General features: G+C 51.3%; 1 protein-coding gene across 1 annotated transcript in view; it reads left to right on the top strand.

Annotated features, from left to right (window-relative positions):
- TMEM181 (transmembrane protein 181) overlaps positions 1–27,558 on the top strand; it is a 74,439-nt gene that overhangs the window by 16,960 nt on the left and 29,921 nt on the right. The window contains exons 2-4 of the mRNA XM_019412684.2: positions 17,272–17,375; positions 23,968–24,023; positions 25,812–25,902. Of these exons, the coding sequence (XP_019268229.1) occupies positions 17,272–17,375; positions 23,968–24,023; positions 25,812–25,902 (251 nt within the window). The remainder of the gene's footprint in view (positions 1–17,271; positions 17,376–23,967; positions 24,024–25,811; positions 25,903–27,558) is intronic.

Genomic DNA, 27,558 nt, shown 5'->3' with positions numbered 1-27,558 from the left:
GTCAGTTTCTCTTTTTAGGAAGTCTTCCATTTAGGGGTGTTAGGGACCGAATGCATGTGTGTCACCCTCCGCCTGCCCCCAGCCAGCTCCTGTTCATGTGTTGAAGACCTAACCCCCCACTATAGCTGAACTTGGAGTAAGGAAGTAATTAGGTTTAAAGAGGTCATAAGGGAGGGGCCCTGATCTGACAGGATTGGCATCCTTATCAGAAGAGCTACCAGACAGCACCTGCTGTCTCTCTATCCTCTCACACACGCTTTAAGGAAAGGCCATGTGGTGGTGTCTCCAAGCCAGGAAGAGAGTCCTCACCAGAAACTCAATCAATCAGAGCCTTGATCTTGGACTTGTAGCCTCTAGAACTGTGAGGAAAAACTTAACTGTGTAAGCCACTCAGTATCTGTGTGAGCCATTTGTATTTTGTTACAGTGGCCCAAGCAACTAACACAATGGGTTGGAGAGAATTGGAATCAGCCATTTCTGTTTCCTTCCTATTTAACTCAGGGCCCCACTAGAGCATGAGCACTTGATGTTAGCCATTACTGATGATGATGATGATGATGATGATGATGATGATGATGATGATTTTGAGAGAGAGGAGGTAGGGGAAGCATTTGAGGGGAAGGAGCAGAGGGAGAGGGACAGAGAATCCCAACACGGAGCCCTACGAGGGGCTTCATCTCATGATGGTGAGATCATGACCTGACCTGAAATCAGGAGTTGGGAGGCTTAACTGATGAGCCACCCAGGTGCCCCATTATTGATTATATTAATAAGATAGGTAAGGAGATCACTGCAGTGTATCTACAAAATGTTAGACAAGTGTTGTTAAATTAGGAAGTAAATTTGACAGCAGACCATGAATTTCCTAGGGTATCAAGAGTATTTGCAGATGAGCCCCTTGAGTTGTTGCCATTAGCCTTGAAAAATAGCAGTGAGTGGGAGTCAGCAAACTACAGACTGGTGGACTCGACTTTGGCCCAATTCTAGAGGAAATGACTTTAAAGGATGGCTTTTTGGACCTTAGAAAATGAATATGGACATTAGGTATGAGTAAGGGTTTTTCTAAGAATACGTGGTATCAGACAAATCTAATTTCTGACATTTTGATCTTTTTTGTTCTTGTTTTTTTTTTTTTCCAGTTTCCAAAGTCTTAATTGGTAAATATGTTTTAGAAGAGAAAGATTGATTCTATTACTTCCAAGTCAGTGGAATGAAGAGTTGTGTCCAGGGCCACATCACATGGTGCCAAAGGGGACTGATGCTTTGTCCACCTTTTTTATTCACAGATCTAGTCAAAAGCCCAAGACTTGTAGTCAACCAATTCTTTAGGCTTAAACCATAGGCTGATTTCTTTCTCCTCACTTAAAAAAAATATTTATTTTGGGAGAGAGCGCATGTGCACAAGCAGCGGAGGGGCAGAGAGAGAGGGATATTTTGGGAGAGAGCGCATGTGCACAAGCAGGCTCCGGCTGTCAGTGCAGAGCCAGAAGCAGGGCTCCACCCCACAAACCAACTGAGCCACCCAGGCACCCCTCTCTGCACTTTTTACTGAATCACCGCCATGAATGGCATTCCTGCCAACTTGAAGGCAGAAGTCCCCACGGATGGTGTGTGGCTTAGAATCTGCTTGGTTGGCCTCCCCAAGCATCGAATTCTGGCCCTCCCAGACCATGGCCCCAGTCGGCCTGACTTCATGTACTTCACCTGCCCGGGGAGGAACAGGAGGCCCTGCAGGTCAATGTAGTGCTGCTTCAGGAGTCCTCAGACACCTGTAGGAGCTTCATGGCCACGAGGCGGAACCCCTTCGGCCTTAAGCGCTTGATGATCTCACCCACTAGGCCACGCTGCACACCTTCGGGCTTGATGGCAATGAACTTGAGCTCCTGCTCAGCCTTGGCTGGGAAGCTGGCTGGATGGTGGGTGAAAGGCAGACTTGCAGCAGGGGGGCCAGGAGCCACTCAGGAGGAGGCCCCGTGATGGCCACACCCTGGAAGCTCCGCCCTATTTTGACTCTTTTTGAAACAAAGCTGGGATGCACTCACTTACCTACGGGTCCGATCCCCCAATTAAATGGGACTACTGTGGAGTGCTGTGACACGTCATGTATATGGACTTTAGAAGGCTTTTTAAAATAAGAACAATGTTGATAAATGTGGGCTGAGTGCCTCTGAGGTTAGAGAGATGATACATACTAATAGGCTGTTTGCTTCAGGTCTGTGCTAGTCACTCTGACCCTCTCACATTCTTCAATGCTTGGGACACCAACACTGGAAGAGCATGGGCTTGAGTCAGGTGGTCCTAGGTTCTGATCAATAGTCCCTGAGAAAATCAATCTCTTTAAGGCCTCAGTTTCCTATCTGTGAAATGAGGATAGTGACCGTGAATAACTCATCAAGTTGTTAAGAGAATTCTTTGGTTCAGGCCCTAGGCTTTGCAGGGGATCAGTAATTACTGGTTCTTCTCACAGGATAGCATGACCCTGAATGGAGAGCCCAGGAGGCGTTATAAGAACCCAGTAATGAGATGAATGGGCTAATGCTGCCAGAATAGCAACTCATTATCAGAGTGACACAGACCTCATCTGAATTGTGTTCCATTCTGAGCTTAGAGAGGAAACTTGCTGAATAGAAACACGCTCAGAGAAGGGACCTGGAGGTGAACTGGAGGTGAACACAGAGTCACCTGTGAGCAATGCTTGATGGCTTAGATAAGCTTTCTTGGAGCCCAGGAGATGATGGGTAACTTTCCCCTCATCATATACACTATCATGCACCCTTCTATTTCCTTTTCCATCACAGTTGTCATTATGTCATTATTCGGTTATTGTTTCCTGGCTGCGTCCTTCACCAGAAGATAAGTCCCAGGAGGACAGGGATTGTCCATGTATTCGAGTGGTGTTTCCAGGGCTGAGGGAAGTGTGTAGCACTTGGTTACACTGAGCACTTGGTTAATGCTGGAACACATACGTGAGAAAAAGAGGGAATCTAGGTGATGTTGGACAGCAGACCAAGGGAGGAGAAGTTGGAGAAGTTACCAGGAGCGAGTTTCGGTGTCAAAGATGTCAACTCTTTTTTTCTTTTTTTTTTTTTAATGTTTATTTATTCTTGAGAGAGAGCTTGTGAGTGAGCAGGAGAGGGGCAGGGGAGGGGCAGGGAGAGGGAGACAGAGGATCCCAAGCAGGCTCTGTGCTGACAGCAGAGAGCCCGATGCGGGGCTCGAATTCACAAAGCGGGAGATCATGACCTGAGCCAAAGTCAGACACTTAACTGACTGAGACATCCAGGCGTCCGGATGTCAACTCTTTTTAAAACCTGGGACCGTATGATAACAGCAAGGGGTCCGTGACGGTGTCTCAGGAGAGGCCAGGCAGCTAGCACAGTCTCTGGAGCAGGCATTTCTGTACCAGACAAGCCTGCCTCAGATTAGAGGGGAAAACTGGCTGTCCCTGAGCAAAGCAGCCAGGAAATGTTTTGTTTAGTCCTCTTGAAGTTCAAAGTATTTTTTTAGTGTCCAATACCTTAGAAATGGAAGGTGTCACATGAAAAGTCGTATTTGAAGTTAGAATCTCTCATTTATTTTTTAATTTTTTAAGAGAGAGAGAGACAGAGAGAGAGAGACAATGAGGGGCAAAGGGAGAGGGAGGGAGAGAATCTTAAGCAGGCTCCACCCCCAGCACGGAGCCCGATGTAGGTCTTGGTTGACGACCCCTGGGATCACCATCTGAGCCAAAATCAAGAGTCAGATGCTCAACCAACTGAGCCACCCAGGCGCCCCCAAAGTTAGAGTGTCTTAAGGGCTGAGTGCGGCCCCTTTAGACAATGCATGCTCAGGTGCACAGCACCCACCTGGCCCGTGCCTGTTACCTGCCTGTCCCGCAGGTACTGGTGTTTATATTCCCTGGTCTTGTCATCAAGACCCCTTTTCCTCCAAGTGTCTGTGGAAAGAATTCGAGGGGTAATCTTTTGTTATCATTCTTTAAAAGTTGTGGTTTAGGATTCAGAGTGGTAATGGAATTTATCATTATTAGTCGGTGTTCAGTCTGTTTCTTTGCCTGGTGCCCTCTCTTCCCTCCAACTTCTTAAGCCCCTCCCATCTTGAGATCAGCCCAAACATGGAGCACTTGCTTTCCTATCCCGGTCAACCCCGCCTCAGGTGAGTTCGGTGCCCTTCCTCAGGGCCACTGTAGCAATCTGTGCTCCTCATACTTAGTTTTGGTAACTTACTTTGCCTGTAAGTTTGCTGAGGGCAGGAAGGGAATCCTATCCGTGTTGGTCTCTTCCTGCCAACACCACACTTGTTGGCGGGAAGAAAGCTCGAGTCTTTTCTTTTCCTCATTCAGATTGACTTGAAGCCCATAGCAATAAAGGGACATTCTGACAAATGTTCCAAAGAGAATCTTGGAAATATCCAAAACTGTGGCTCTTTTAAGTTTATTTATTTTGAGAGAGAGAGAAAGAGAAGCAGGGAGGGGCAGAGAGCGAGAGAGCGAGAAAGAGACACCCGAGCAGGCTCATGCTCAGCACCTAGCCCAATGTAGGGCTGTATCTTCCCACTGTGAGGTCAAGACCTGAGCTGACACCTAGAGTTGGAGCTTAACCGACTGGGCCACCCAGGCGCCCCTCCTCTGTTCTTGATTACAGAAATTTGGGAGGTGGGCGCGCCGCGGGACCCCCTCCTGTGGGGCCAGTGACGGGGCGGGGGGGGGGGGGGTCTGGGCGGGGTCCTGCGCCCCCTCTCCCGCCCCTGCTCGGCTCCCGGCTGCACCCCACCTTCACCCGGGCCCCGCCCCCACTGTCACCCCCGCCCCCGCCCCCCCCCCACCTTCGCCCCTACCCCCACCTTCGCCCCGGCCGCGCCGCCCCCCGCCCCTCCCGCCGCCGCGCGGTCGCTTCCGCGCACGTGACCCCGCGGCGCGTCGCGCTCTGACGAGTTCCACGGAGCCGGCTGCTCTGCTCCCGGGCCGCTGTCCCTCCGGCTGCGGCTGTGGCTGTGGCTGCCGCGGCTACCGTGCGGCGCCGGGCGGGCTCGGGGCGCGGGCCGGGGCCGAGGGCCGGGGCGCCGAGATGGAACCGTGAGTGCCGGTCGGCAGGGCGGGCGACGAGGGCCGGGGTCTCCCCTCCCTGGGCGCCCGGGCCCCGCGTCCGGGTCCCGCGAGCCCTGACGCCGGGCCCTCCGCCCACGTGGAGCCCGGGCCCCGGGGGGAGGGCGCGACGCCGGGGGCTTCGCGGGGGCGGCTCGGCGCAGTAACCCCCCCACCCCCCCGGCGGCCTGCAGACGGTGGGGATGGGGGCGGCCTTCCGGGACGGGTCTCGGCCAGAGGCGCCCCGGGAGGACCCTCGGAGGCCAGCTCTGGCCCTGCTGTCTCCGGAGACCTGTGCTCCCCAGGTTTGGATGGCTAAGGAGCGGCCCTCCCGGGAGTCACTCACCGCCTTCCCTGGGGCAGCCCGGGGCCCAGCCTCCCCGCTGGAAGGGCGGTGGCCCCCTGCCCCGACAGTGGCCCTATCTGTCACGTCTCTGTTAAAAGCGCCCAGAGCACCCCACTCAGCTCTTTGTGACCTAGCCCAGCTGAGACTAAAGAGAGGTGCTTTCCAGTGGCTTTTTGATGATGGTGGCACGTTGGGAGCCTGCCACAGCCCTTTTAGATCTCCGGGACACCGAGTTTTATGAGTTTTAATCTGCTGACTTTGGGCCTTATTACCTCTGTGAAGTTCAGGGATTTTAAGGAGGAAAAACCTGTCCAGGGCCCCACAGACGCCAGCCCTAAAGCTTGCCTTTGACGCAGCAGAGTCACCTGGGTACCTCCCAGGGGACATCGGGGAAGAGGAGAGAAAACTAACAAGTTTTGTGCTTGAGTTGCAAAAAGTCAGAAGTCCCAGAGAAGGAGTGCCCAGAGTCTGTCTGCTGTGTGGAGCAGTGTCTGTGGCAGGAGGTTGGGAGGGCCCCTTGGGCAGTTGAAGGCAACCTTCAGACAGGACTGTGTGAGTTTCTCTGTGTGTTTGGGGTCGTCGGGGCTGGGAGGGTTTGCATTGGACCGCTGCCGAGTCCTTGACTGTGGACATAGAGAAGATCGGAGGGTGTTGCCAGAATGCAGACCTATGTGATGGAGGGAAAGGTTTTCCTCCACCTCCTCCGAAGTTTCCGACTGCGGTTAATTACTTTAGCGCAGCATAGGAAACCGGGCCAGCCTAAAATGGTAGCCCTACATGGATGTTTGAAAGGTCTTTCTTTTAACTAAACCCCGGGCAGAGGTGGTTACCGGTGGTGCCTTCGCACAACTCCAGGGACACCGTTTGTTTGTGACCTGTGTGAATAGTGTACTTGGGATGCCGCGCGAAGATGCCTTCTGGGGTCGTGCAAAGCTGTGACCCTGCGGCAGAGTGACAACTCCCAGAAGGTTTGGGAGCTTCTCCTCCGTAGCGGACGTCCTTGGGTCCACGCAGCACAGCAGCCCTGGGTGGTGTGTGGGGTGTCCTCCCGTTTACTTGGGCCAGAGGAGCAGAGAGCTTGAAGCGGTGTGGGCGTTGGCCAGGACTGCAGTGTGGGTCTCCTGGGGAAGTCGGGGGCTGTCTGTCACGTGATAGGGAACTAGACCAAGTGGGGGCTGTTAACTAAAGCGAGACTCGCAAACCACAGTGTGAGCGAAGGATTTCAGCGGAGTATGTCTCCTGCCATGGAGCGGTCGGCAGCCCGACGCTCTCCTAGAAGCCATGCCGGGCTCTGTGGAGCAAGGGGCTGGGGTTGGGGGATGTTGGAGGTATCTGGAGGTCAGCCAGCCACCATCGTCTCATTCAAGAGGACACGAAAGCAGTGGGAGTCAGAAAAAGTCTTTGGTGCGCATCAGAATCTTACGAGGAAACAAGCCCGAAGCGTGTCCTGCTTCAGGCCCCGGGAAGGTCAAAGTGCTCTTGTTGCCAGATGTGACAGAGCCCCGTGGTGAGAAGTGACAGGAGCAGGAAGAGGAGCCGGAGAAAGAGTGCCGGGGCGGGGGGATTGGCGGGGGGGGGGGGGGGGTGGACGGAAGAGAAAAGAGCAGCGTGGTGGAGGAGCTCAGCTTGGGGGCCCGGGGCTGATGCAGGGTCTGCAGGACTGTGAGCTCCCTGCTCACATGCAGCCCTGCCTACTCTTAAAAGGGCAGGAGGGATTGCTGTCAAAACCAGTCAGGATAAATAGTTTCCCCGTCTTAAAGCTTTAAGCTTAAAATTCCTGCAAACTCCTTCCTTTTCTGAAAATGCCCGGGAAGTGACAGGTGCCAGGGGTTCAGGAGGCAAGGACGGTGGGCGTCTCAAACAGTTGTTGCCCTGACTTCCTGTTTGAGCATAGCCGTCACAGCTCTACACATAGTTGAGGTGTCTCAGGTTCGTGTGTTGCTTTGCTCTCGCAGTAGCATTTCCTGAAGAGGTAGATAAGGTTGTTGTTGTTGTTGTGTGCGTGTGCGTGTGTGTGTGTGTGTGTGTGTGTGTGTGGTGTTTGATACTTACAACCAGTTTTTGGAGAGTATGTTTCACATGTCTGTTTCATTCTGCATGCATTTCAGAGTGGAATTGTATTAAGTGGACTCCTCCTCTGCCAGCAGTGAAGGCGTGGCTCAGACAGATGAACACAGACCTTGTTGGGGTTTCTGTGTCCCAGGCCTTCCGAGTGTCCCAGTGCTCGAGGGGACAGCAGGCCTGTGTCAGTATCCTTGTCTTGCAACTACAGAGTTTTTTAGGATTGTGCCTCTTAGGAATCTTTTGTTTTCCCCCCTGAACCCAAATGATCTCTGGAGCTAATAAAAAATAACGCTGTTTCCTCTGTACCAGATACTGCTGTGAGCCCCTTCTGTGTGTCATTTCGTGCCATCCTCTCAGCTACTCGCCCCGTGACCATTCCCGTTGTTACAGATGGCAACACTGAGGTGCAGAGAAGTCCGGTCCGAGGTTCTCAAGGTCACAGTATGTCGCAGAGCTGAGGCTGAAGCCTGAGTGGTTGGCTCCAGAGCCCACATTAGTGACATCTCTCGGTAGCAGCTGGCGATGAACGAGTGCTCACGAGGGCTTTCGTGTAACGAATGACTCGTTTAATTACCCCGGCTCCCCTCGGCGGTGGGGCATGTCCATTTTCTGAATTTTACAGTTCGGGGACTGGAGGTCCCGAGGAGAGTGGCTCGCCCCAGGTCGCCCTGCGGGTCGTGGCGGAGAGGCCTTCTAGCCCGGGCGGTCTGCCTTCAGATCCTGGGTTCTTCACCGCCGGACGCGCTGTCTGGGCCCGGGCTTGGGTGCTGCCTCCTGGCTCGCGCACTGCCTGCGCTGACCAGCGTGTGGCCTGCTTCCTTGTTGTCTTTGCCCCGGGAAGGCTATTCAGTTACCTAACACGCTCCTGGGTGTGAGTCACTGGGCTTGCAGCCTGGCGAGGATACACAAGGATTCATGGTTCCTTGAGGAGTGTCGATGAGCGTGCTGTTCATTAAAATACACTTTGAGGTTGTTGGGCCTTGAATGTTGGTATAATGGCTTTTTTGACTAGGTAGCCATAGATTATTTATAATATAGTCAAGTTTGAAATTTGAATAAATTTGGCTGTATTCAATATATGTCCCTGATAGAAATTTCGGAGTTCTTATTCTGTTCTTCCCCTTAGAGTTTGTTCTTCTCAAAACCCATTGAACGGTAGGTTTAAAAAGGGGAGATTTTGGTGAGGGGGCCAAAGAGCGAGAGTGAGGGAGCGGTGGGCCTCCTTTCTGCCACTGACCTTGGGGGTTCAAATCCCGCCCCCCTCATGTGGACTGAGACCTCAGCAGTGTATGCCAACCCTAGCCTCTAATGTCCCGTCTGTGAAAGGGCTGATAGTACCTGCCTCACAGGGAAGCACCTAGCCTAGTACCAAATAGGTGCTTAGGGAATGACGGCCCTGCCCTTTTCTTCAGTTGGCCGGGTTCTGAGCTGGAGGAGGGGAGGTATTACAGAGTGGATCATCAGGGATAATGGTAAGATGGAAACATTTTTAGAAAAAAAATTCTTTAATGTTTATTTTTTGAGAGAGAGATAGAGAGAGAGTGAGCAGGGGAGGGGCAGAGAGAGAGAGGGAGACACAGAATCCGAAGCAGGCTCCAGGCTCCGAGCCGTCAGCACAGAGCCCGACGTGGGGCTCGAACCCACGAACCGTGAGCTCATGACCTGAGCCAAAGTCAGACGCCCAACTGACTGAGCCACCCAGGCGTCCCAAAAACAGATTTTTAAAAAAGAAAAAGTAGGGGATGGGGACAAAAGCACAACTCTTACTAGTATAGCAAACCTGATTGAGTTCTTCCTATATGCTTCCTGCACTGTCCTGGATCCTTCATTCTTTCATCTATGCCCGCCAATGATCCTGGGGGTTTTCCACGTGTCTCTGATGTACAGAGGAGGATACTGGGGCTCTGAGAGTTACTTAGTCGTCTGCCTAGCAAGTGGGGGTGGGTGGGCAGGATTTGAAGCCAGGCTGCAGATACCAGGCCAGCGCTTTGGACCACGGGAGAAGAGATTACTTTTATACACATGATGAGAAAAACAAAATCTTTGCTTAAAGCATGCCCACGTACTGAGACTGAAAGGCCCTTCCCACTGCCCAGATGTCATTTTTTAATTCTCCAGTGGGAAATCTGGGAAGGAGTTGAACAAGTAGTGAGGTTTGTGATACTGAAATATTTTCAGTCTTACTTACCTACTGTATTGTGACTTTATGAGACCAGATGAAATACGTATTTATAAGAACGCTTCTGCCTCCTGGATGCTGTTTTCTCCTGCCTCCCTGTGTGTGCTGACTATATCATTTAGGGTTCTGTCAAAGGCAGAGACTGCTGCTGGTCTTCTCTTGCCGCGTCACTGGAAGGCAGTGCCTTCAGGTGTCTTCTCGCCTTCTCTGCTCAGCCAAGTTCTGTCTGTGTCATGGTCATTCTGCTCCAGGCCCATAAAGGGACTCGTTGAGTGTGTGCCTCTCCCATGGTTTCTCTCCAGTGGTGTTTTAATAACTCTTATAGGGCCTGTGTGGGAGGGAGAAGCGTCCAGTGGGAAAGTAATGTTGGCTCAAGCAGTTCTGGAGTTCTCGGTGGCCCTAATGGGGACACTGGCTTTCCAGGCGGCTGAGCAGGGACCTGACTGAAGGTGTGTGCCGAGGGGAAGGCACTTTCTTGGAGCTGTTCTGGCCAGTTCCCAGACCTAGCAAAGGCCACAACCATACAAAAAAATTACAAGATAACAGTGAGAGAAAACGTTCAATTTTACAATTCAGTGGTTTATACTTTATTATCGCAAAGAAATTAGAACATGGAGGAAACCAGAGTAAAACCAGGGAGGAATGCATAGAAATGGAAGAAATCAATAGTTATTGGACTAAGGAATCTCTAGTTCATGGCCTGTCATTTATAAGGCTCAGCGCTGGACCACTGGGCCTAGAGAGGCCAAGGGGGAGCTCCAGGCTGGGAGAGGCATGGAAGTCTGTGAACAGTTGCTACCCACAGTGAAATCTGGAAATGGGCACGTGCCTCCTGTCCTCCATTGGAGGAGACAGTTGCCTTGTCAGTGTGGTTGGGGGGCAACCTCAGAGGAGGCAGGACTCAGCTGGGCTGGGAAGGAAGGGGGAAGGAAGGGTGTGTCGGGCCTGGAGGGAGAGGAAGGACTCGGTGACTAATCATCAATGGAAATAGGAAGGGCAGGCGACAAGGATGGTTGGTGACTGTTTCACATTCTGACAGGACAGTTCCAGGTGCCTTGAACAGGGAGGTTTCTATACTTATGTGACTTAGTGTCTTGAGTTTCATTTTTAATTGTGGTTTTTTTTTTTTCTTTTTTTGGTATGTATATTGAAGGGAAGCTTTGTTTTTTGTGTTTTTTTTAATGTTTATTTTGAGAGAGAGAAAGAGCTTGTGAGCCAGGGGAGGGTCAGAGAGAGAGAGAGAGCACGAATCCCAAGCAAGCTCTGCACTCTCAGTGCAGAGCCCAGCTCGGGGCTTGATCCCACAGTCCCTGAGATCACAACCTGAGCCGAAATCAGGAGTTGGATGTTTAACCGACTGAGCTACCCGGGTGCCCCGGGAAGCTTCTGGTTCGAATCGAATACCCATGAAAAGTGGCTTAAAGAACAGGAGCATCGAGAAGTTGAAGGGGGCATCTCCAGGGCCGCTTCAGCAGCTCTGTGTCCCTGTGTGGCCTAGGTAGTTTCTGTCTCTGGCTCTCAGTCTGGGCCTGTCGGCTGTGTGCACCTTCTGACGTGCCGTGTGGCTGTGGCCATGCAGGCAGCGCTCCCCTGCATGGCTCTCCCCACGGGGACAGAGGAGGCTCTTCTCACACATCTCTTTGTGAAGCAGGGAAACCTTGTCTAGCAGCACCTGGCTGGTTTCCCACAGGTTCTGGGCCCCAGTGTGGCGGGGGGGTGGGGGGGGTGGGGGGGGGAGAGTGGGCAAGTGAGGCTGGTCTCTGGAGGGCAGGGAACCAGGGGAGGAGGAGGCAGAGTGTGGCTCCGGGCAGACAGCAGTGGTGCTTCTGCCCTGCCCCCGAAGAAGTCCCTTCGTCAACCATGGCTCCTGTTCCTCCTTTAGAACGAAGTGGGGATTATGGTGGGTGAGTTGTTTCCAAAGAAACCCATGTGACCATGTCACAGGCGTGCCAGCGACTGTTGGTTGTGGAGTGTTTGGCTGTCACTCACCGTGATAGGGAAGCCACTGGCGAGTTCCGGTGGACTGAGAGTGAACGCACCTGGCTTTCAGAGCAGCAAGGCGGAGAGCAGAGGGTGGGTGCTCAGCCCAGAAGTGGGAGGACCGGGGGAGGCCTGCGGTGCAGTGAAAGATGGCAGGGCCTGACTGGGGGACTGAGAAGGGCCGCGACACGGTATACGTTGAAGGCTGTGTTGTTGCATTAGATGCGGGGAGTGAGCAGAAGACAGGTGTCGAAGGTGACCGCCCAGCTCTCGGCCTGAGCCCCTGGAAGGCTGGGGCTGCCACGTCCTGGGGTGGGGAATTCTGCAGGACAGGGTGGGGAAAGATCCGGAGTCTGGCTTTGGACGCATCACACCAGCCGCCCACCGGATGTGCAAGCGGAGGGTCAAACAGGTGTTCGCTGTCAGCCTGGGGCTCAGCTGGGCCGGGCCGTGAACGTGGAATTGTTCGCCTGGAACAGGGTGAGATCGCTGCGGAAAGCTGACAAGGGAAGAGGGCAAAGGGCAGCACGTGCCAATGTGTCCCGGCAGGACAGCGGCGACGTCTGGCTGCAGAGGGTCCTGCGGGATGGTTTTCCTGCTGTTTCGTTGTGGGTATTGATGGCTGCACAGACTTCATGGTACCTGGAAGCAGTCCCTTGGGAGATGGCTATGAATATGCACAACGAAGGGCAGGCACGGCTTGCAGCCATTTGGATGATGGCTGCAGTTTGGGGGACTGGCTTTCCAGTAAAGGTGTTTTTAGTTTCTCTAGGAAATAAGTCTGGGTGCTATTTTAAGTCACCCATGAAACTGAGATTAATTTAGAAGGGACCTAAACGGTCCAAGCCAAAGCTAAGGGGACAATCTGTTCCATTGAATTTGAAAGGTCTTCCAAGGCTCCAGGGGCTCCAGGGAGGTCTGCATTTTAGAGTGTGTGTGTTAAATGCCTGAGTGTGAAAAGAGACATGGGCCTGGAGAGGAAGACTGGCTTCTGGGTCCCATCCAGAAGAGAAAAAGGAGGGAAAGCTGTCCTGAGCTGGCAGGGTTTTGTCCGGGGCCTTCCTGCTCTGGTTATCTGGGTTGAAGATCCCACCACATGCGGTGCTTGACTTGGCCAGGGTGTCTGGGGAAGTGGGGAGTCCTCTCCCTGCTCCCTAGTATCTTACACCAATTCAAGGGAAGTACGTGAACACTTTTGAGATAACTAATGAAAGTTGGGCAGGTGTTTTCTTGTGTCCAGCGTCCATGGCAGATAGATGGGTACTTTGTCTTCAGGCCCTCGGCCGTGTCGTGCAGGCCACGTGTGTTGTAATAGGTTAAAGTTACGAGAGATGGGAGGGAGGGGAAGCTTCCTGGAGAAGGTGGGACCTGCAGGTGAGCCCTGTGAGGCAGATTTCGATGGTTTGGTGTGGAGAAGAGAGAGCATTTCACGTCAGGAGAGCAGTGTGTGAAGGGGCTGGTCTAGAGTCTGGCTCCACCATGGTGGGAAACATTAAAGAAATTAAGCTCTGGATGCTGATGCTTGGGTTTGAACACCGCCTCAGCCGCTTAGTAGCTCGCTGGTCTAGGGCAGGTTACCTGCTGAGCCGTGGCACGGCACCCAGGGGAGGCATCTGGCAGGCTGTTGCAGTGACCGTGCTGGGCGTGGCCAGGGCCTGGGCCGCGAGACCCCGCATGGGGAACAAGAAGTTAGGAAGCAAAGCACCCCTCCTCCTGGCTGGCTGCAGGCGTGGGGTGAATGAGAGATAGGCATCCTCAGAAGTGACTCCAAGGTTGCAGGATGTGGGATGCAGAAAGGGGAGAGGCAGGAAATGGGCAGTGGAAGCAGCTTTTTCATTTGTTATTTTGTTTTTTAATGGGTTCGGTTTTAAACTTATTGACCATAAAGTGGTGTAGACTCCTTAGTGAAAATGTCTTCAGGGACACTGTCTCAGGGTGGGATCAGGGGCAGGGAGGGGGTTGAGATGGTTCCTGGAGGTGGGAAGGAGTGTGAGAGAGGAAGCAGGAGAGAGGAAGCAGGAGATGGTCCGGCATCGGAGAGTCCATGCAGTGCGGTGGCATGGGTGACAGCAGAGGCCGAGCGGATTAGGCTCCTGGATCGGAGGCCTCTTGGTGTCATGCTGTGTATTGCCTACATCACAGCCTTGCCTCTGAGCACTTAGGGAATATTCCTTCCATTGGTGGCCGGATCCTAGGGAATACAGGTTGCCTGCTCACTGAGACTTGCCTGGGCCATCGGCTAGCTTGATGGTCAGAAACACGTTGGTGTTTCAGCTGGGAGGTGAAGTGGGAGGTAGGCAGAGAAGGCGCTGGGAGCCTGGGTCAGGCAGAAAGTGGTTGTTGGGCAGCTGGCAGGGCGGGAGGAGACGTGAAAGGAGACCCTCTGGGGAGTGGCCTCGACTCCCCGCTGCTGCCACTCACAACGCCACTACTTTGATTGAGCAACAGTGCAGAATTGTGATTCATCTCGAATAGGAAGGTGTTTCTGAGGCTTAGGAAGTCCCTTGATTTTGAGCGAACTGCTGTGGAGTTTTTAGACACGAAGCCGAGAGCAAAAGGAACCCTGGAGAGGACGCACCGTCGTGCAGAACTGAGCCATCTTGGTGCTGGTGCTGGCCCGCAGCACCCTGTGGCTGGAGGGGGTCCTCAGACCCCAGACCCCCAGGGTGAGGATGCCTGGAAAGGTTTACCGCTGGAAGACAGCAGAAATGTGGCTCCGTGCCCAGCCCGTCCCCAGCAAGCCGAAGTCATGGCCACGATTGTGCCTGATCACATTTTCTCGAGCAGGGGGCTTATTCCGCTTTCTCTGTGTCTTTTTTCCATTGACTTGGGTGAGGCCTGATTTCTGAACCAGGAAAATCTGTAATAAATTGGAATTAAGTAGCAGGGTTTAAAATTTTTTTTAATGTTTAGTATTTATTTTTGAGAGTGCATGCACAGGTGCGTGTGAGTGGGGGAGGGGCAGAGAGAAAGAGGGAGACACAGAACCCGAAGCAGGCTCCAGGCTCCGAGCTGTCAGCACAGAGTCCGTTGCTCAAACGGACTCGAACCCATGAGCCGTGAGATCATGACCTGAGCCGAAGTTGGATGCTTAACTGGCTGAGCCACCCAGGCACCCCTTAAGTAGCAGGGTTAAGGAAGGGAAGCACTAGATTTGTATTCAGCCCTGGAGGAGGAAATTGGCACAGCGTCCCTGGGCAGGTGTTTGCTGCAGGAACTCGGCCTTGTGCTCCTGTTGCCCTGCTGATCTCTTTTCTCCCCATACCCTCTCGTCTGCTAAGTAACTGGGCTTTTCTAGCAAATGATTGATAATGTGTCTTAATGATAGGTTTTAAATATCAACATTTAAATGTAATTATTATTACTCTGTTTTTCTCTGCTTCTAACTAATGTCCTTTGGGCTCTCGCCTGTGCTCAGAGCCCTCAGCGCCCCTCAGAGCCTCAGCACAGGGTGGACGGGGCGGGGGGAGGGGGTGGAAACAGGTCGCCCTGAGAGCAGCAGAGTGGGGTGCCACAAGTGACTGTAATTTTTTACACAACCTTAGGTTTATGGAAGAGTGGCAAAGATAGTACAAAGTGTCTCTGCACACCCTTCACGCAGCTTCCCCTCTTGCTAGCGTCTCAGCGTCGCGCCACGTTTATCAGAGCTAAGAGAGCGACATCGGTGCAGCCCTGTGAACTACAGACTATTTGCATTTTCCCAGCATCTAGTCCATTTAGCTTTGTGTAGTGTTTTTTCCAAGTGAAAATGCCCCGTGCAGCTGCACAGAAATCTTTCCTTCTGCAGACTGTGCTAAGGATCTGCATTATTAGCCTCGACACCTGGGGATGGCAGAGAAATGACAAAGAGGACCTTGTTCGCATGCCGCCCCGCCTCCACAGGGCTTTCTCCAGAAGGGCACTCACGGAGGTGGGTCCCCTCAGCTCTCCCTGCTTCCCTGAGCCTCCTTCCTAGGGAGCGGCAGTTACTGCCAAGGGGCAGAGCTGTGACATCTCAGGCAACTGTTCTGCAGTGTCTAGGCCCCAGTGTCCCCGTGTGTCAGTCGAAGGGGTTAGACTTCCTCCCTGAGGTCATTTCTGGCTCTAATATTTTAAGACTTTCAGGCCTCTTATAATCATTAGGATGCAAAATCAGAGTTGGGGTCAGACTATTTAATTCACTGGCCCTCGTTTTCATGCACAGCAGGGTCGCTTGTGGGTCAGCCTTTGGACTTGAGTCCAGAAGGAAGAGACAGAGTTACTACTCGTTCCTTTATTTCTTCACTGGTGCCGTCATTCAATGAAACACGGTGACACTGACCTCAGAGTTCATTCGTCCAAAGGTCTGGTGGGTCCTGCTGGAGAGAGCTGGGCTTGGTATCAGCCGAGCCACGTCTGAGCCAAGGTGGCTTCTGGGCCCCACCTTTGCCCCGAGATACCATCTGGCTGATTTCCTGCTCAGGAACTGGAATCGTCAGCCACGTAAAGGAGAGGTTGTATGTGTGCACACAGTACCGTAAAAGCAAATAACTTTTCCTTCCGTTTCAGTTCTCAGCCTGGTTCTCCCTGTCCCAGGCGTGTGTGCACTGTTCTGAGGTGTGAGAAGTTCCTCCTGTCCCAGCTCCCAAGACCAGGAAATGCTATGGGAATAAAAAGAATGTAAAAAGCAAAGCAAAACAGCCCCCCACCCCTGTCGCTCATCTCTTTGGGTTTATGGGTCTCCTCGTTAGGTTATTTGGTAGCGGTCGGCCGCTTGCGGGCCAGACCTGGCCTGCCACCTCTTTGCAGTCAGGTTGAACTGGAACACAGCCACGCACACGCGTGTTCATCACGCCTGCCTGCGTGTAGAGGCAGCAGCGAGGACTAGAGGCCGTGTGGCTGGCCGGGCCTCACACATTTGAAGTGTGGTCCTTCATGGATTTTCTTCTGACGCCTGAGGTAGGGCATTCGAAAGGAGAACTGATCCCTCCCCACTGCCGTCTTCTTCCAGAGCAGAAAACAGGACTGCATAGGCAGGGACCTCCTGACGGGGGGGTGGGATGGATCCACTGAGCTGCTCTCCGCGTTGGAGTAAGTCACAGAGGACCGTGGGCGGCCTGCTCAGCAAAGGCCAGGCTGAGCTTCACCGTGCGGGTGGGTGCAGGTGCGGGGCTGTGCGGAGCCCTGGACAGGAAACGTGAGGCCGTGGGCTTCCTGAAGGGCCAGGTAGGAAGATGCGTGCTGGAGGCACCTGCAGTTCCCGGTCTGGGCTTGACTGCGCCAGCAGACAGAGCCGCGTGCCCGTGTGGGTTGGGGTCTTCCCTGCACCCGGGCTCTGCTCTGGCTGCTGAAAGTCGGGCTGTGTAGAAGGGCTGAGCCACCACGTGGGTGGGGTGGTGAAACACGCCCTGAGTGGGCGTCGAAGCCGCAGCACGTTCTCGCGCCACGAGGAGTGGGGTTTGGCTGCATGCGGAGCAGCCCTCTCCCCGGAGCGCTTGACCCAGGGCTTAGCGGACAGTCCCCCACCCTCTGGTGGCCCCCGAGGTGTTTTGGTCAGGCGGGCGACCTGGGTCTTGGGGAGGCCCGCTCCCGAGGTGGGGAGGGGATGGCTCGATGCGGCCTCGGCCACCCCTGTGTGACCCTCACCCGCTGGCTTCTCTGCAGGCTGGCGCCCATGCGGCTGTACACGCTCTCCAAGCGCCACTTTGTCCTCGTGTTCGTCGTCTTCTTCGTCTGTTTCGGCCTGACCGTCTTCGTTGGGATCAGAGGTAAGCCGCAGTTTTTGATCGTTTTATCATTTACAGTTACCTCAGTACCCGCTTTTCAGCCCAGCTGAGCTGTCCCCACTCGCTGTCACCCGCTAAGAGCCCCGTTGTAGAGGGTGAAGTGCCACTTCTTCTGAACCCACTGGGTGAGGGGTAACCCTGGCCTTGCCCCACACAGCAGCCAGGGCTTGAGTTTAGCCTGGCAGCACCGGGAGGCCTCGATGGCGTACCTTTTAGCAGACGGTCCAACATTTCTGCAGTCTCCTGTGCTCGGAACCCAGCCTGGGTGCTGCCGAGTCCAGGACATGCTGGCCGATGGGGGCCACAGGCCATGTAAACGGCCCGGCGCAGCAGATTCCAGGGAGGGCATGAGATAGCTGTGAGCACGGGGCTGGGGTGACCGAGGGGACCCGGGAGGGTGCTCCAGTGACGCCCCAAGCTCTTGGCAGGAGGGAGCCTGCAGGTTGGCTTTTGCCTTGTGTTCAGGGCACCAGGTGCCCTGGGGTTCCAGAGCCACACCATAATGCTTTTAGCTTCAGAAATGCCTTTGAAATCATCCAGTCCAACCCCATTTTGCACAGATGGAAAACAGAACCAGAGAAGCTGGCCTGTTTTCAGCAGGTTCCCAGAAACCTGGTCTCTTCAGCCCTGTCTGGGGGGTAGGAGACCAGGAGCCTATGTGGTTGTTTCTTCTTTCTTTCTTAAATATATTTTTTACTGAGGGTGGTCTCTGATAGGTGTTTGATTACGGCATTTCCTACAAATGACACTTAGGCTTAGCCTGTCCCAGAGGCGGCTGGGCCTCCAAAGGCTAGTTTCTTAAACTTTTTTTATGTTTATTTATTTTTGAGAGACAGGGAGAGACAGAGCGTGAGCAGGGGAGGGGCAGAGAAAGAGGGAGACATAGAATCCAAAGCAGGCTCCAGGCTCCGAGCTGTCAGCACAGAGCCCGACGCGGGACCTGAACTCACCAACCGCGAGATCACGACCTGAGCCGTTGTCAGACGCTCAGCCAACTGAGCCGCCCAGGTGCCCCTCAGAGGCTAGTTTCTTAACCTACACTGGATGTGGGCTGGGTGAATGGCCCAAGGAAGCTGGGGAGAGGGAGGTCGTTTATGTGCTGTTTGCCTGCTGGTGACGAAAATGATGGTGACAAGTAACTGTAGCCTCCTCTTTTCCTGCCCGTGAAGTCCCCAAGGAATAAGCTATATTAATCACAGCACAGGACATATCAGTCATCTTACTTGATTTTCATAACTGTCCTTTTAAGATTGGTAGGAGAGGCATTCATATTCTCCTGAACTGCCGTCTCATGGGACCTCAGCCAACTCGTTTCCTTAAGCCACTGTTGGCTGCAACATCCGTGATTATATTCAACCTTTTCCACTCTTGCATAAATGAAAAGTGATACACCTGGGCTGAGACGAGAAGAGCGATGTCAGGATTTCCATGTCCCTTTCCTTCTTCCCAGTGAGTGCTGGTATTAGGGTTCTTCAGAGAAACACACCAATAGGATATACGTAGATACCGATATAGATGGATTTATTGTGCCTTCGGGGCCTGCTCGGGCCCGATCGTATATGCCCCCCTTCCGTCGGATGATGGAGTGCTGCTGTGCGTGTCCAGAGCCATGTCCTGATGGGTCAGCTAACACCCAGCTCATGATGGGCAGCGCAGGTCTCCTGGTAACTTGGTGGCCCACGGGTAAGCGTTTAGTCTCTCCTAAGGCCCGGTAGGAAGGCAAGAGCTGTGTGTCACGAGGGGAGTGGTTATCTGTGGAGGAGGGCAAGGCTTTGCTCCAGAGTCCCAAGGGTCTGCGCGAAGATTCATCTATGGGCCGTGCCAAAGGCTCCAAATGACATCCTTGTCTCCTGACATTTCTGACACCTTTTCATCTGCCGGATCATGTGACCCCAGCAGCAGGCAGCCCGCACGGCAGCCTGGAGCTGGTGGAGAGCCTTCTCTTGTCCTGGCCCCCACTCAAAACTTGCAGCTTTTTGGTTCACAAGGTAAATGGGCCAGAGTATAGCACCCAAGCGAGGAACACGTTGCCTCCAAAATGCTAAGAGGCGAGGCCCGCTAGGCGTCGTGCCTCTGCTTTGGTTGTAGGGGAGCCAAATACAACGGTTTATCTTTCACCTCAGAAGGGATGGCTCTACGTGGCGCACGTGTATCTTGACCAGATTTCTTTCCGTTCTCCCACGTGCGAGTGTCTTACCAGGAAGTTTACAGTACTCGCTGCTTCTTGCTCACGGCGGCTTGTGGGAGGGACAGGTGACCAAGGTCCGTGAGAACCAAATTAGGATGTAGGGCCGGAGATTTGACATTCCTTTGAGGGAGGACCGTGAAGGTGTATTGCTGGCCTGGCTTCTGGTGAGCCTCGCTCTCAGCGATGAAGAAAATGACGTTTGCCAGATCAGCAGCTGCCTGTCAGGTCCCAGAGGATGTGTGAATTTGCTCAAGCAATGAAACCCTGCCTGCAACAGCAGCTGCGGTTCGAACCACACCCGGTGATGCTTAGTGGCGATCTGCTGTCACCTCCAAGAGCCACCCACCTTCTGCCCAGGCCAGATAGGCGAGTTGAACGTCCAAGAGCCACCCACCTTCTGCCCAGGCCAGATAGGCGAGTTGAACGTCGAACGGCCGTGTGGTGGGAACCTTTCAGGTTGGGGGATGGGAGAACTCACGGCTGCAGTCCCTCCAGGCTTGCGATACTGCTTTTGATTATATTGTTGTAAGTAGAGGCTCCCTGCAGGGTGGGGATTCTGCCAGGCCCTGAGTGTATCTAGTGCAGTTCTGCGTTCTGGAACTGGGGACCCACTGGGCCCATTGTGACATGTACCTGAGCTAAAACCCCACTGATTGCGTGACCTCCGTGAGTCCCTGCTCTGACTGGTGGACCGCACTGATGTTTTGGGTCTCCTGAAATTAGGGTCAGTTCAGAGCCGGTGTCCGGGGGTCCCCAAAATGTATTTCCTTTTCCCCAGTGTGCGGTCATCTTGGTAAAAGGTTGTAGGTTCCTTTGGGAGAATGATTAATAGTACACATTTTTGGCAGTGTACTGGGGTGCTTTCTTAAGGGGACCCTGTCTCCTCTTCACTCAAGGTTTGAGTCTGTAACCCGGCTCAAATCTGGAATCTACTGATGGGCTGCAACTTCCTGTGTTTATGATTCAGGTTACACTTTTGTTCACTTAGAATTTTCTGCTTACACAGATCAGGTAACACTATAGTGGGCTTCCTGTGTATTTCACTTCTGGAAACACCATAGTCAACTAGCCAGCACCACAGGTCTGTGTGAATCAGATGGTCGGATTGCTGCTTTGACTCTCCTGTTCGTTACAGTGACCATACCCACCTTGCTTTTGGTGGCTGAGTCCCTCTGCTTGGCCCCACCGCTGCTAGGATTCAGCGACTCCCATCGCGTTTGGTTTCCCCCCGTTCAGTGGTCATGGCTCCTGCTCTCTGGGTGGCCTGCCGAGCAGGGCCGTCACAGAGCTCTTTCAGGATGCTGGGGCTCCCCTCACACATTTATTCCTCACAGTAGTGGTGAAAGGTCTGTCTTCTGGGCCTTCCAGCAGGTCTTAAATGACAAATCCGCCCCAATGTTCTAGTCTCCCCAAGTCTCCCAATCCCCTCCTCTCCATTAAGCCAAGGCAGGTGTGGCATTTCTGATTTGCTCACTGGGGACCACCTTTTGGTCCAAGTTTTAACCAGCCAACCGAACTGTTAGAGCCCCTCCTAACTCCCTGAGCTCTAGCACGCAACGCAGTATCTCTGCTGAGTGAGCCCATGTCCACAAATCCAGCCTGATCCAATTTACATTCCTTCTACCGTGTTCCCCACACCCTTAGTAGTCGTTCCCATACACGTTCCCCAGATTTCTCTCTGTATAAATCCGAAAACTCAAGTATTCTTTGAGAGTGTAGTGCATCTCCTCGTGGGTCATATTTGGTGCCTCACCTTCAGGGGCCTGTTGGGACTTGAGTCTAGTTATTGTTCTAGAAGCAAAGAGGGAAGGTTGCTCAGCAGAATCTGCATCGTCTTGCCTGATCCTCAGGGATCACTTGCGTAGGTAATGCAGGGTCTTCGTCTAGGAAGGAGGTGGGAGGGCTGTTTCTACTGGGAATGGAGAGAACTCGTCTAGTGGCAAAGAAGATGCATTGAAACGTAGTAGCTCCACACCCCCAGCTTCCTCCGGATCCTCCTGTGCGTCTCCAGACCAGGATCCCACATCCCCAGACCAGGACCCCACTGCTCCCCAGTCAGTGCCCTCGCTTCAGCAGTGAGCCTGTGAGGCCGGTGTCCAACTTGCATTGTAATTCTGCCAGTTGCAGGATGAGATTCTGAGCTTGATTTTCAGCACTCAGCCCCTATGGCTACAGGTGATAAGGGTCTCTGTCAGGGCGCACAGAAGCTGTCAGATCATTTATGCAGCTCTGGAGCTGGGAATTCAAACCCCTGACCTCGCCTTTTCTTTTACCACGTTATCCAGGGACATTAGGAACAACCAGTCAACCTCATTCTATTTGTTTGTTATAAAAAAAAATTTTTTTTTAAGTTTATCCATCTATTTTGAGAGAGAGATAGACAGCAGGGGGGGGCAGAGACAGAAGGAAACAGAGAATCCCAAGCAGGCTCTGCACTGTCAGCATAGAGCCTGACATGGGTCTTGATCCCACGAACCGTGAGATCATGACCTGAGCTGAAAGCAAGTGGGACACTTAACTGAGTAAGCCAGCCAGGCACCCCAATCGTTAGCATCTTTAAATCTAATCAGATTAGAGAGCCAATTCCAGAAACCCCAGAACCAGTATTAAAAAAGCTCATTATTAATATCTTGTTCCTCTTTAACCACTCTCAGTGCCAAACTCTGTATTAGTCAAGGTTCTCCAGAGAAATGGAACCAAAGGGGAGATACATATATATGTATATACTCAGACACACATACGCATAGGAGGGGGGAGGGAGGGACAGGGAGACAGGGAGAGAGAGGGGCAGGGGTAGAGAAGAAAGAGAGATTTACTGTAAGGAACTGGCTCACATGATAATGGAGGCTGAGAAGTTCCAAGATATGGAGGCATAGCAGAGCTGGTTAAGTTCCAGCTTGTGTCTGGAAACAGATGAAGACCTATGTGCCAGCTTGAAGACCGAGGACAAGACCGGGCAGAGAGCAGATTCTCCCCCATTCAGCCTTTTGCTCTGTTCAGGCCTTCAACCATTTGGATGAGGCCCACCCACATTGGGGAGGACCATCTTTTTTCTCATCTGTCCACTGATTCGCCAGAATCATGTTTATCCAAGTATCTGGGCACCCCAGGGCCCAGTCAGTTGACACAAAAATCACCATCCTACGTCCTGTGGTAACATTGTTAGGATTTCAGATTAAGAGTGTGCTAGTGACCAGTGGGTTTGTCACCCCTCGTTTTGCAGATGTGAAAACAGATTCAAAAAGCCAAGTTGGCTAAGACTAGAGTCTGGACTTTGCGACTCCCAGTTCTTAATTCTTTCTGAGAAAGCAGATTGCCTTATTTCCTGGAACAGGGATTTACTGAGATTGTGAGTCTATTTAAAATAAGCCTCACTGTGGGCGAAAGCCTCCTTCCCACATAGGGACAGCCTGTCAGCATTCATAACGGTTCCAGACACATGTTGCTATGTCACTTACATACTTGCTGTACGTACTCGAGTATTTCCTTCTGTACGTGGCGGTTCCTGGGCAGCAGGCTGGGGATGGTCACCCAGGCAGCCCAGAAAACTGGCATCCCAGCTGAGTGTGATTTATTGTAGAACAAATTAAATTAAAATCTGCTTCACACTGTTTCCTTTGATTGCTTCTTTTAAGGCCAAAACTCTGAACAGTTACATTGTAGGATTCCATGAAGCTTATAGATCTGTTATTTCAGGAAAAGCCTTGAGTATGCATTAAAATATTTTATGTTTTTTTATATCCTGAACTCAATACATATTTTTGGAAGACTGGATTAATTGGATGAACTGATAAATGTGGCTTAGTTTTTTAGCAGAAATTGTTATACTTTATAAAATCTATGGACAGTGTCCGTGTCATTAACGGTTTCTTGGATCGGAGCACTACTGAGTGAGCCCTCATTGAAAGCAAAGGAGAGGTTTTGCATGTCTAGATCCTGTGGAAGTCACACACATTGTGTGGTGGTCACGTGATGTTCGCCTGGTCTGCGATGTTGTGTGTCTGTTTGTATGTTTATATGTCCCCTAAGGACAGACCAGGAAAATGGGGCCACCTCTACATAATGCGAGTCTTTCTTGGCATTTGAAAAACAATCGATAGGGGCGCCTGGGTGGCCAGTTAAGTGTTCACCTTCGGCACTTCAGCTCAGGTTATGATCTCGCGGTCTGTGAGTTCCAGCCCCATTTTGGGCTCTGTGCTGACTGACGGCTCAGAGCCTGAACCCTGCTTCAGATTCTGTCTGCCTCTTTCTCTGCCCCTCCCTCGCTTGTGCTCTGTCTCTGTCTCTCTGAGAAATACACGTTAAAAAATTTTTTAAGTGAAAAACAATAAATTAATTATTGATATAGATATAACCTGGTTTTTTCCTTCTCTGTTACATTTTTAGGGCCCAAAGTGATCCAGACTTCCGCAGCTAATTTTTCACTAAGTAATAGTAAAAAGGTAAGACTGGGTCGAAGTGGCAGCTGGAGGGGCCCTAGAAACTTCCCGGTGACTCAGACACGGTCCTGTTCTGCGTGGAGGGTCCGCGCACCACCCTTGCCCTGCAGCTCCCTTCTTCGGCAGCACGCATTTCTTGCAGCGCTGTCAGCCGCTGGGCCCTGGGCTCTTGTTTGCCGAAAGGTCCTTTTCTGCTGCAGTGAATACCGCAGCACTGTGAGAGGCCGGTGGTGTTACCTGTGAGGGAGCAGCGGTTCCTTTCCAAATGCTGGTTAACTCCCCCTGATTCCTCCCGCCCATGAGTCTTACTAGATTGTAAGTTCTAATAGTGCTCACTCAGGCATCTGACTATTTTTTATTATTTTTATGCAAGTGAAGATGCCGTCTCCATGTCGGGTTTCTAACAGGCACAGGTCTTTCTGATGATTGTTTGGTCATTCCTTGTATGAACTCGGTTTAAGTGAAAAATCCTTTTTCTTTTCTTTCTTTCATGTGGTTGATTCTTCACCATCTTTAGAGAAAAACAAAGGTCCTTCCAGTTGGAGAATTTCAGTACTCTTTAATAAATGCTAACTTGTGAGAGCCCAAACAACGAAACCCCTTTATTTTTCTGCATATCAGACATAGTATCTTTATCTGTAAACTGAATTCAGTTGTCCTACATTCTCATGGCATCATAACAAGTTTAAATTGGATTATTTGCCCCCAAATATCCTCTTGTCTTCCTTCTCTTAGCTCCCTGGTGGGTTTTCACCCTTAAGATTTTCAAAAAAGCAAAAGGACAAAAATGTCCTAAAGCTTACCTTGTAATCCTTTTTCTTCCTATTCCTAGTTTCAAAGGGCCCTCTGGTTAGCCCGCTAGCATGTGTGTTTATTTTATTTATTTCTTGCCCTGAGGATCTGATCTAAGAGGTGCCGCCATGGAGCTTCCTAACCATAGTTTGGTCTTTTACAATTTCTGTCTCAGAACGTAAGTCCTTTTTTGACACTGAAAATAACAGCCGTCCCACCAAACTGACTTGCTTGCAAGAGCTCACGCTCACTTCTGCAAGATGCTAGACCACCCGCTGGTAGGCATCATTGCCTCGGTGGCTTCGGGCACGCCTTCGGGCACAGGGAGTTTCCGCGGGGCTAAAACACAGAAATGATATATTTACATGCAGAGACTACACATTCTAATAATGTGTTTCTTTGGAACCCTGGGTGGTTTTCAAACACTTACACAGTGTTCTCTGTATTCCGGGCTGCCAGAAGCCAGTATTGTGGTTTTCAGCAGACACTGCTCAAAGTGTCATTGGCAGAAGTATTATTGGCAACCTGGTCCCCTCTAATTTTTCTCTCCAGGGGTGTTCAGACTTCGCTAAAGCTGAAGACAACCAACCTCACCCAGCAACAGGTCTGGCACACTGGTACTGGGGAACGATTCCTGTGAATATGGAAATACGTCTTTGATGTCCTTTATTATCTTAACAACACATCTCATTATATGTACTTTTAGTTTTTTTCTCCAAGATGGCCTTTTGGTATTTAAGTAGGAATGTGATCCCAAGGCTGCAGGTGGTGGAAATCGCCTGCTTAGAGGTGTTTGTAAGACAGAGCTGACTGCAGTAGAAAGTCCTTTCTTTTTCTGGAGGCAGAATTTCACTGTATTGTCTAAATGAAAGCTGCACATTTCTGTTTCAGAGCTAACACTCCAACCTTTTTTGCTAAATGTAAATTTTTGTATATTAAGACAGACTGAATGAAAAGGTCATATGGATTCCTTAACTTTTTTTTTTCTTTTTGCCTTAGCTGAAGCCAATTCAAATACTTTCAAATCCACTGTCTACATATAATCAGCAACTGTGGCTGACATGTGTTGTTGAGTTGGATCAATCAAAAGGTATGAAGTCTGGCATTTTGGAATGATTTTTCTTTGTACCAAGCACCATATTTGAAAGATGGAGGGAGCTTTAGAATCTTTGAACAAGTTCTCAGAGGTGGATCACAAGGATGGTCATTATTCTTTATAATGGCAACAAATTGAAAGCCCCTCAAAAGTCTGCCAGTGTCTTCCAGAGTAAGTTAGAAGTAAGTCAGCATTGGTCAGCTCTCAGGGAGCACCGATCAGCTTAGCTAAGTGGCTGCAAAGCGTAGGTGCTGCTACAGCAGGCTTTTGCCTTGGCGTTCTGGGAGAGAATTAAGTTCTGATGCCCTGAGCCAATGGTTCTGTCCCCCAGGGAAAGTTGGCAGTGTCTAGGAACATTGTGACATTTTGGTTGTCACCACTGGGGAGGAGGGATGTTACCAGTATCTAGAGGGAGGAGGCCAGGGATGCTTCTAAACAGCCTGTAGTGCACGGGGCTGTCCCATGACAAAGGATTGTCTGGCCTCAAAATATCAGTGCTGCTGAGGCTGAGAAGCCCTGCCCTGCAGCACCCACGGTTTATAATGCATCGGCTCTGTTCGTCTAGAGTGGCACTAGTTACATACCATCCGGGGGGAACTGAAGAAATGACCACCCACATTATTTTCCATGTTCTGTGATCAGGCGAGAAAGAATTTGGTTGAGAAAGAATTTGAAAAGATAACCCCATGACTGCAGTAAATTAAATGAAAAAAAAATGTATATTACAAAAAATTTAATCCTTTTTTATAACATTTCATTATTTTTTTAAAGTTTATTTATTTTGAGAGAGCGCAAGTGGGGGAGGGGCAGAGAGAGAGGGAGACAGAGAATCCCAAGCAGGCTCTACACTGTCAGCACAGAGCCCGACGTGGAGCTGGAACTCACGAAACCATGAGATCATGACCTGAGCCGAAAAGTCAGAAGCTTAACCGGCTGAGGCACCCAGGTGCCACAGTTTTTATAACATATAAAAAAAAAAAAAAAAAATTTGGCATCACTGTGTATTTTTATGTCTAGAAAATGGTCTGGAAGGATGGACACAACATGTTAATTATGGTTATCTCTTGGCGATGGGATTATAAGTGTTTTATTTCTTTTTAATGTTTATTTTTGAGAGAGAGAGAGTGAGCTAGCGAGCATGAGCAGGGAAGGGGCCGAGACAGGGAGACACAGAATCTGAAGTAGACTCCAGGCTCTGAGCTGTCAGCACAGAACCATGAGATCATGACCTGAGCCAAAGTCAGATGCTTAACCAACTGAGCCACCCAGGTGCCCCAGGATTAGTATTTTTTGTCCCTTGATTTTTTAACAGTGGACATAAAAACAAAATAATAAATTATATAAACAGAAAAATAAATCTAGCTTTATTTTGGTGTAAAGTGAAGTTAAACATTTATGTGGAGAAATAAAAAATAAAATTTCATTAGCCATCAAATACTTGCCCTTTTGTGAATCAAAAATGATGGATCTGGAATGAAGGTTTTCACATAGGCTCCTGGACAATGGGTTGGAAGTAGAACCTAATGGAAAGGTTTTACTTCACTGACAAGTGTGAGGTTTTCAAATGTGCCAAGGCTGAGGTGGTCAAAGGACCCTCCTGGGCTCTTACCTTTGCAAGTGTGATGTGCCTGACATGGTCTCTGATGCTGA

This window comes from Panthera pardus, unplaced genomic scaffold (assembly GCF_024362965.1).
Source record: "Panthera pardus isolate Hobbes unplaced genomic scaffold, ASM2436296v1 HiC_scaffold_17, whole genome shotgun sequence".
NCBI lineage: Eukaryota > Metazoa > Chordata > Mammalia > Carnivora > Felidae > Panthera > Panthera pardus.
This window is presented reverse-complemented; position numbering and strand designations above follow the sequence as displayed.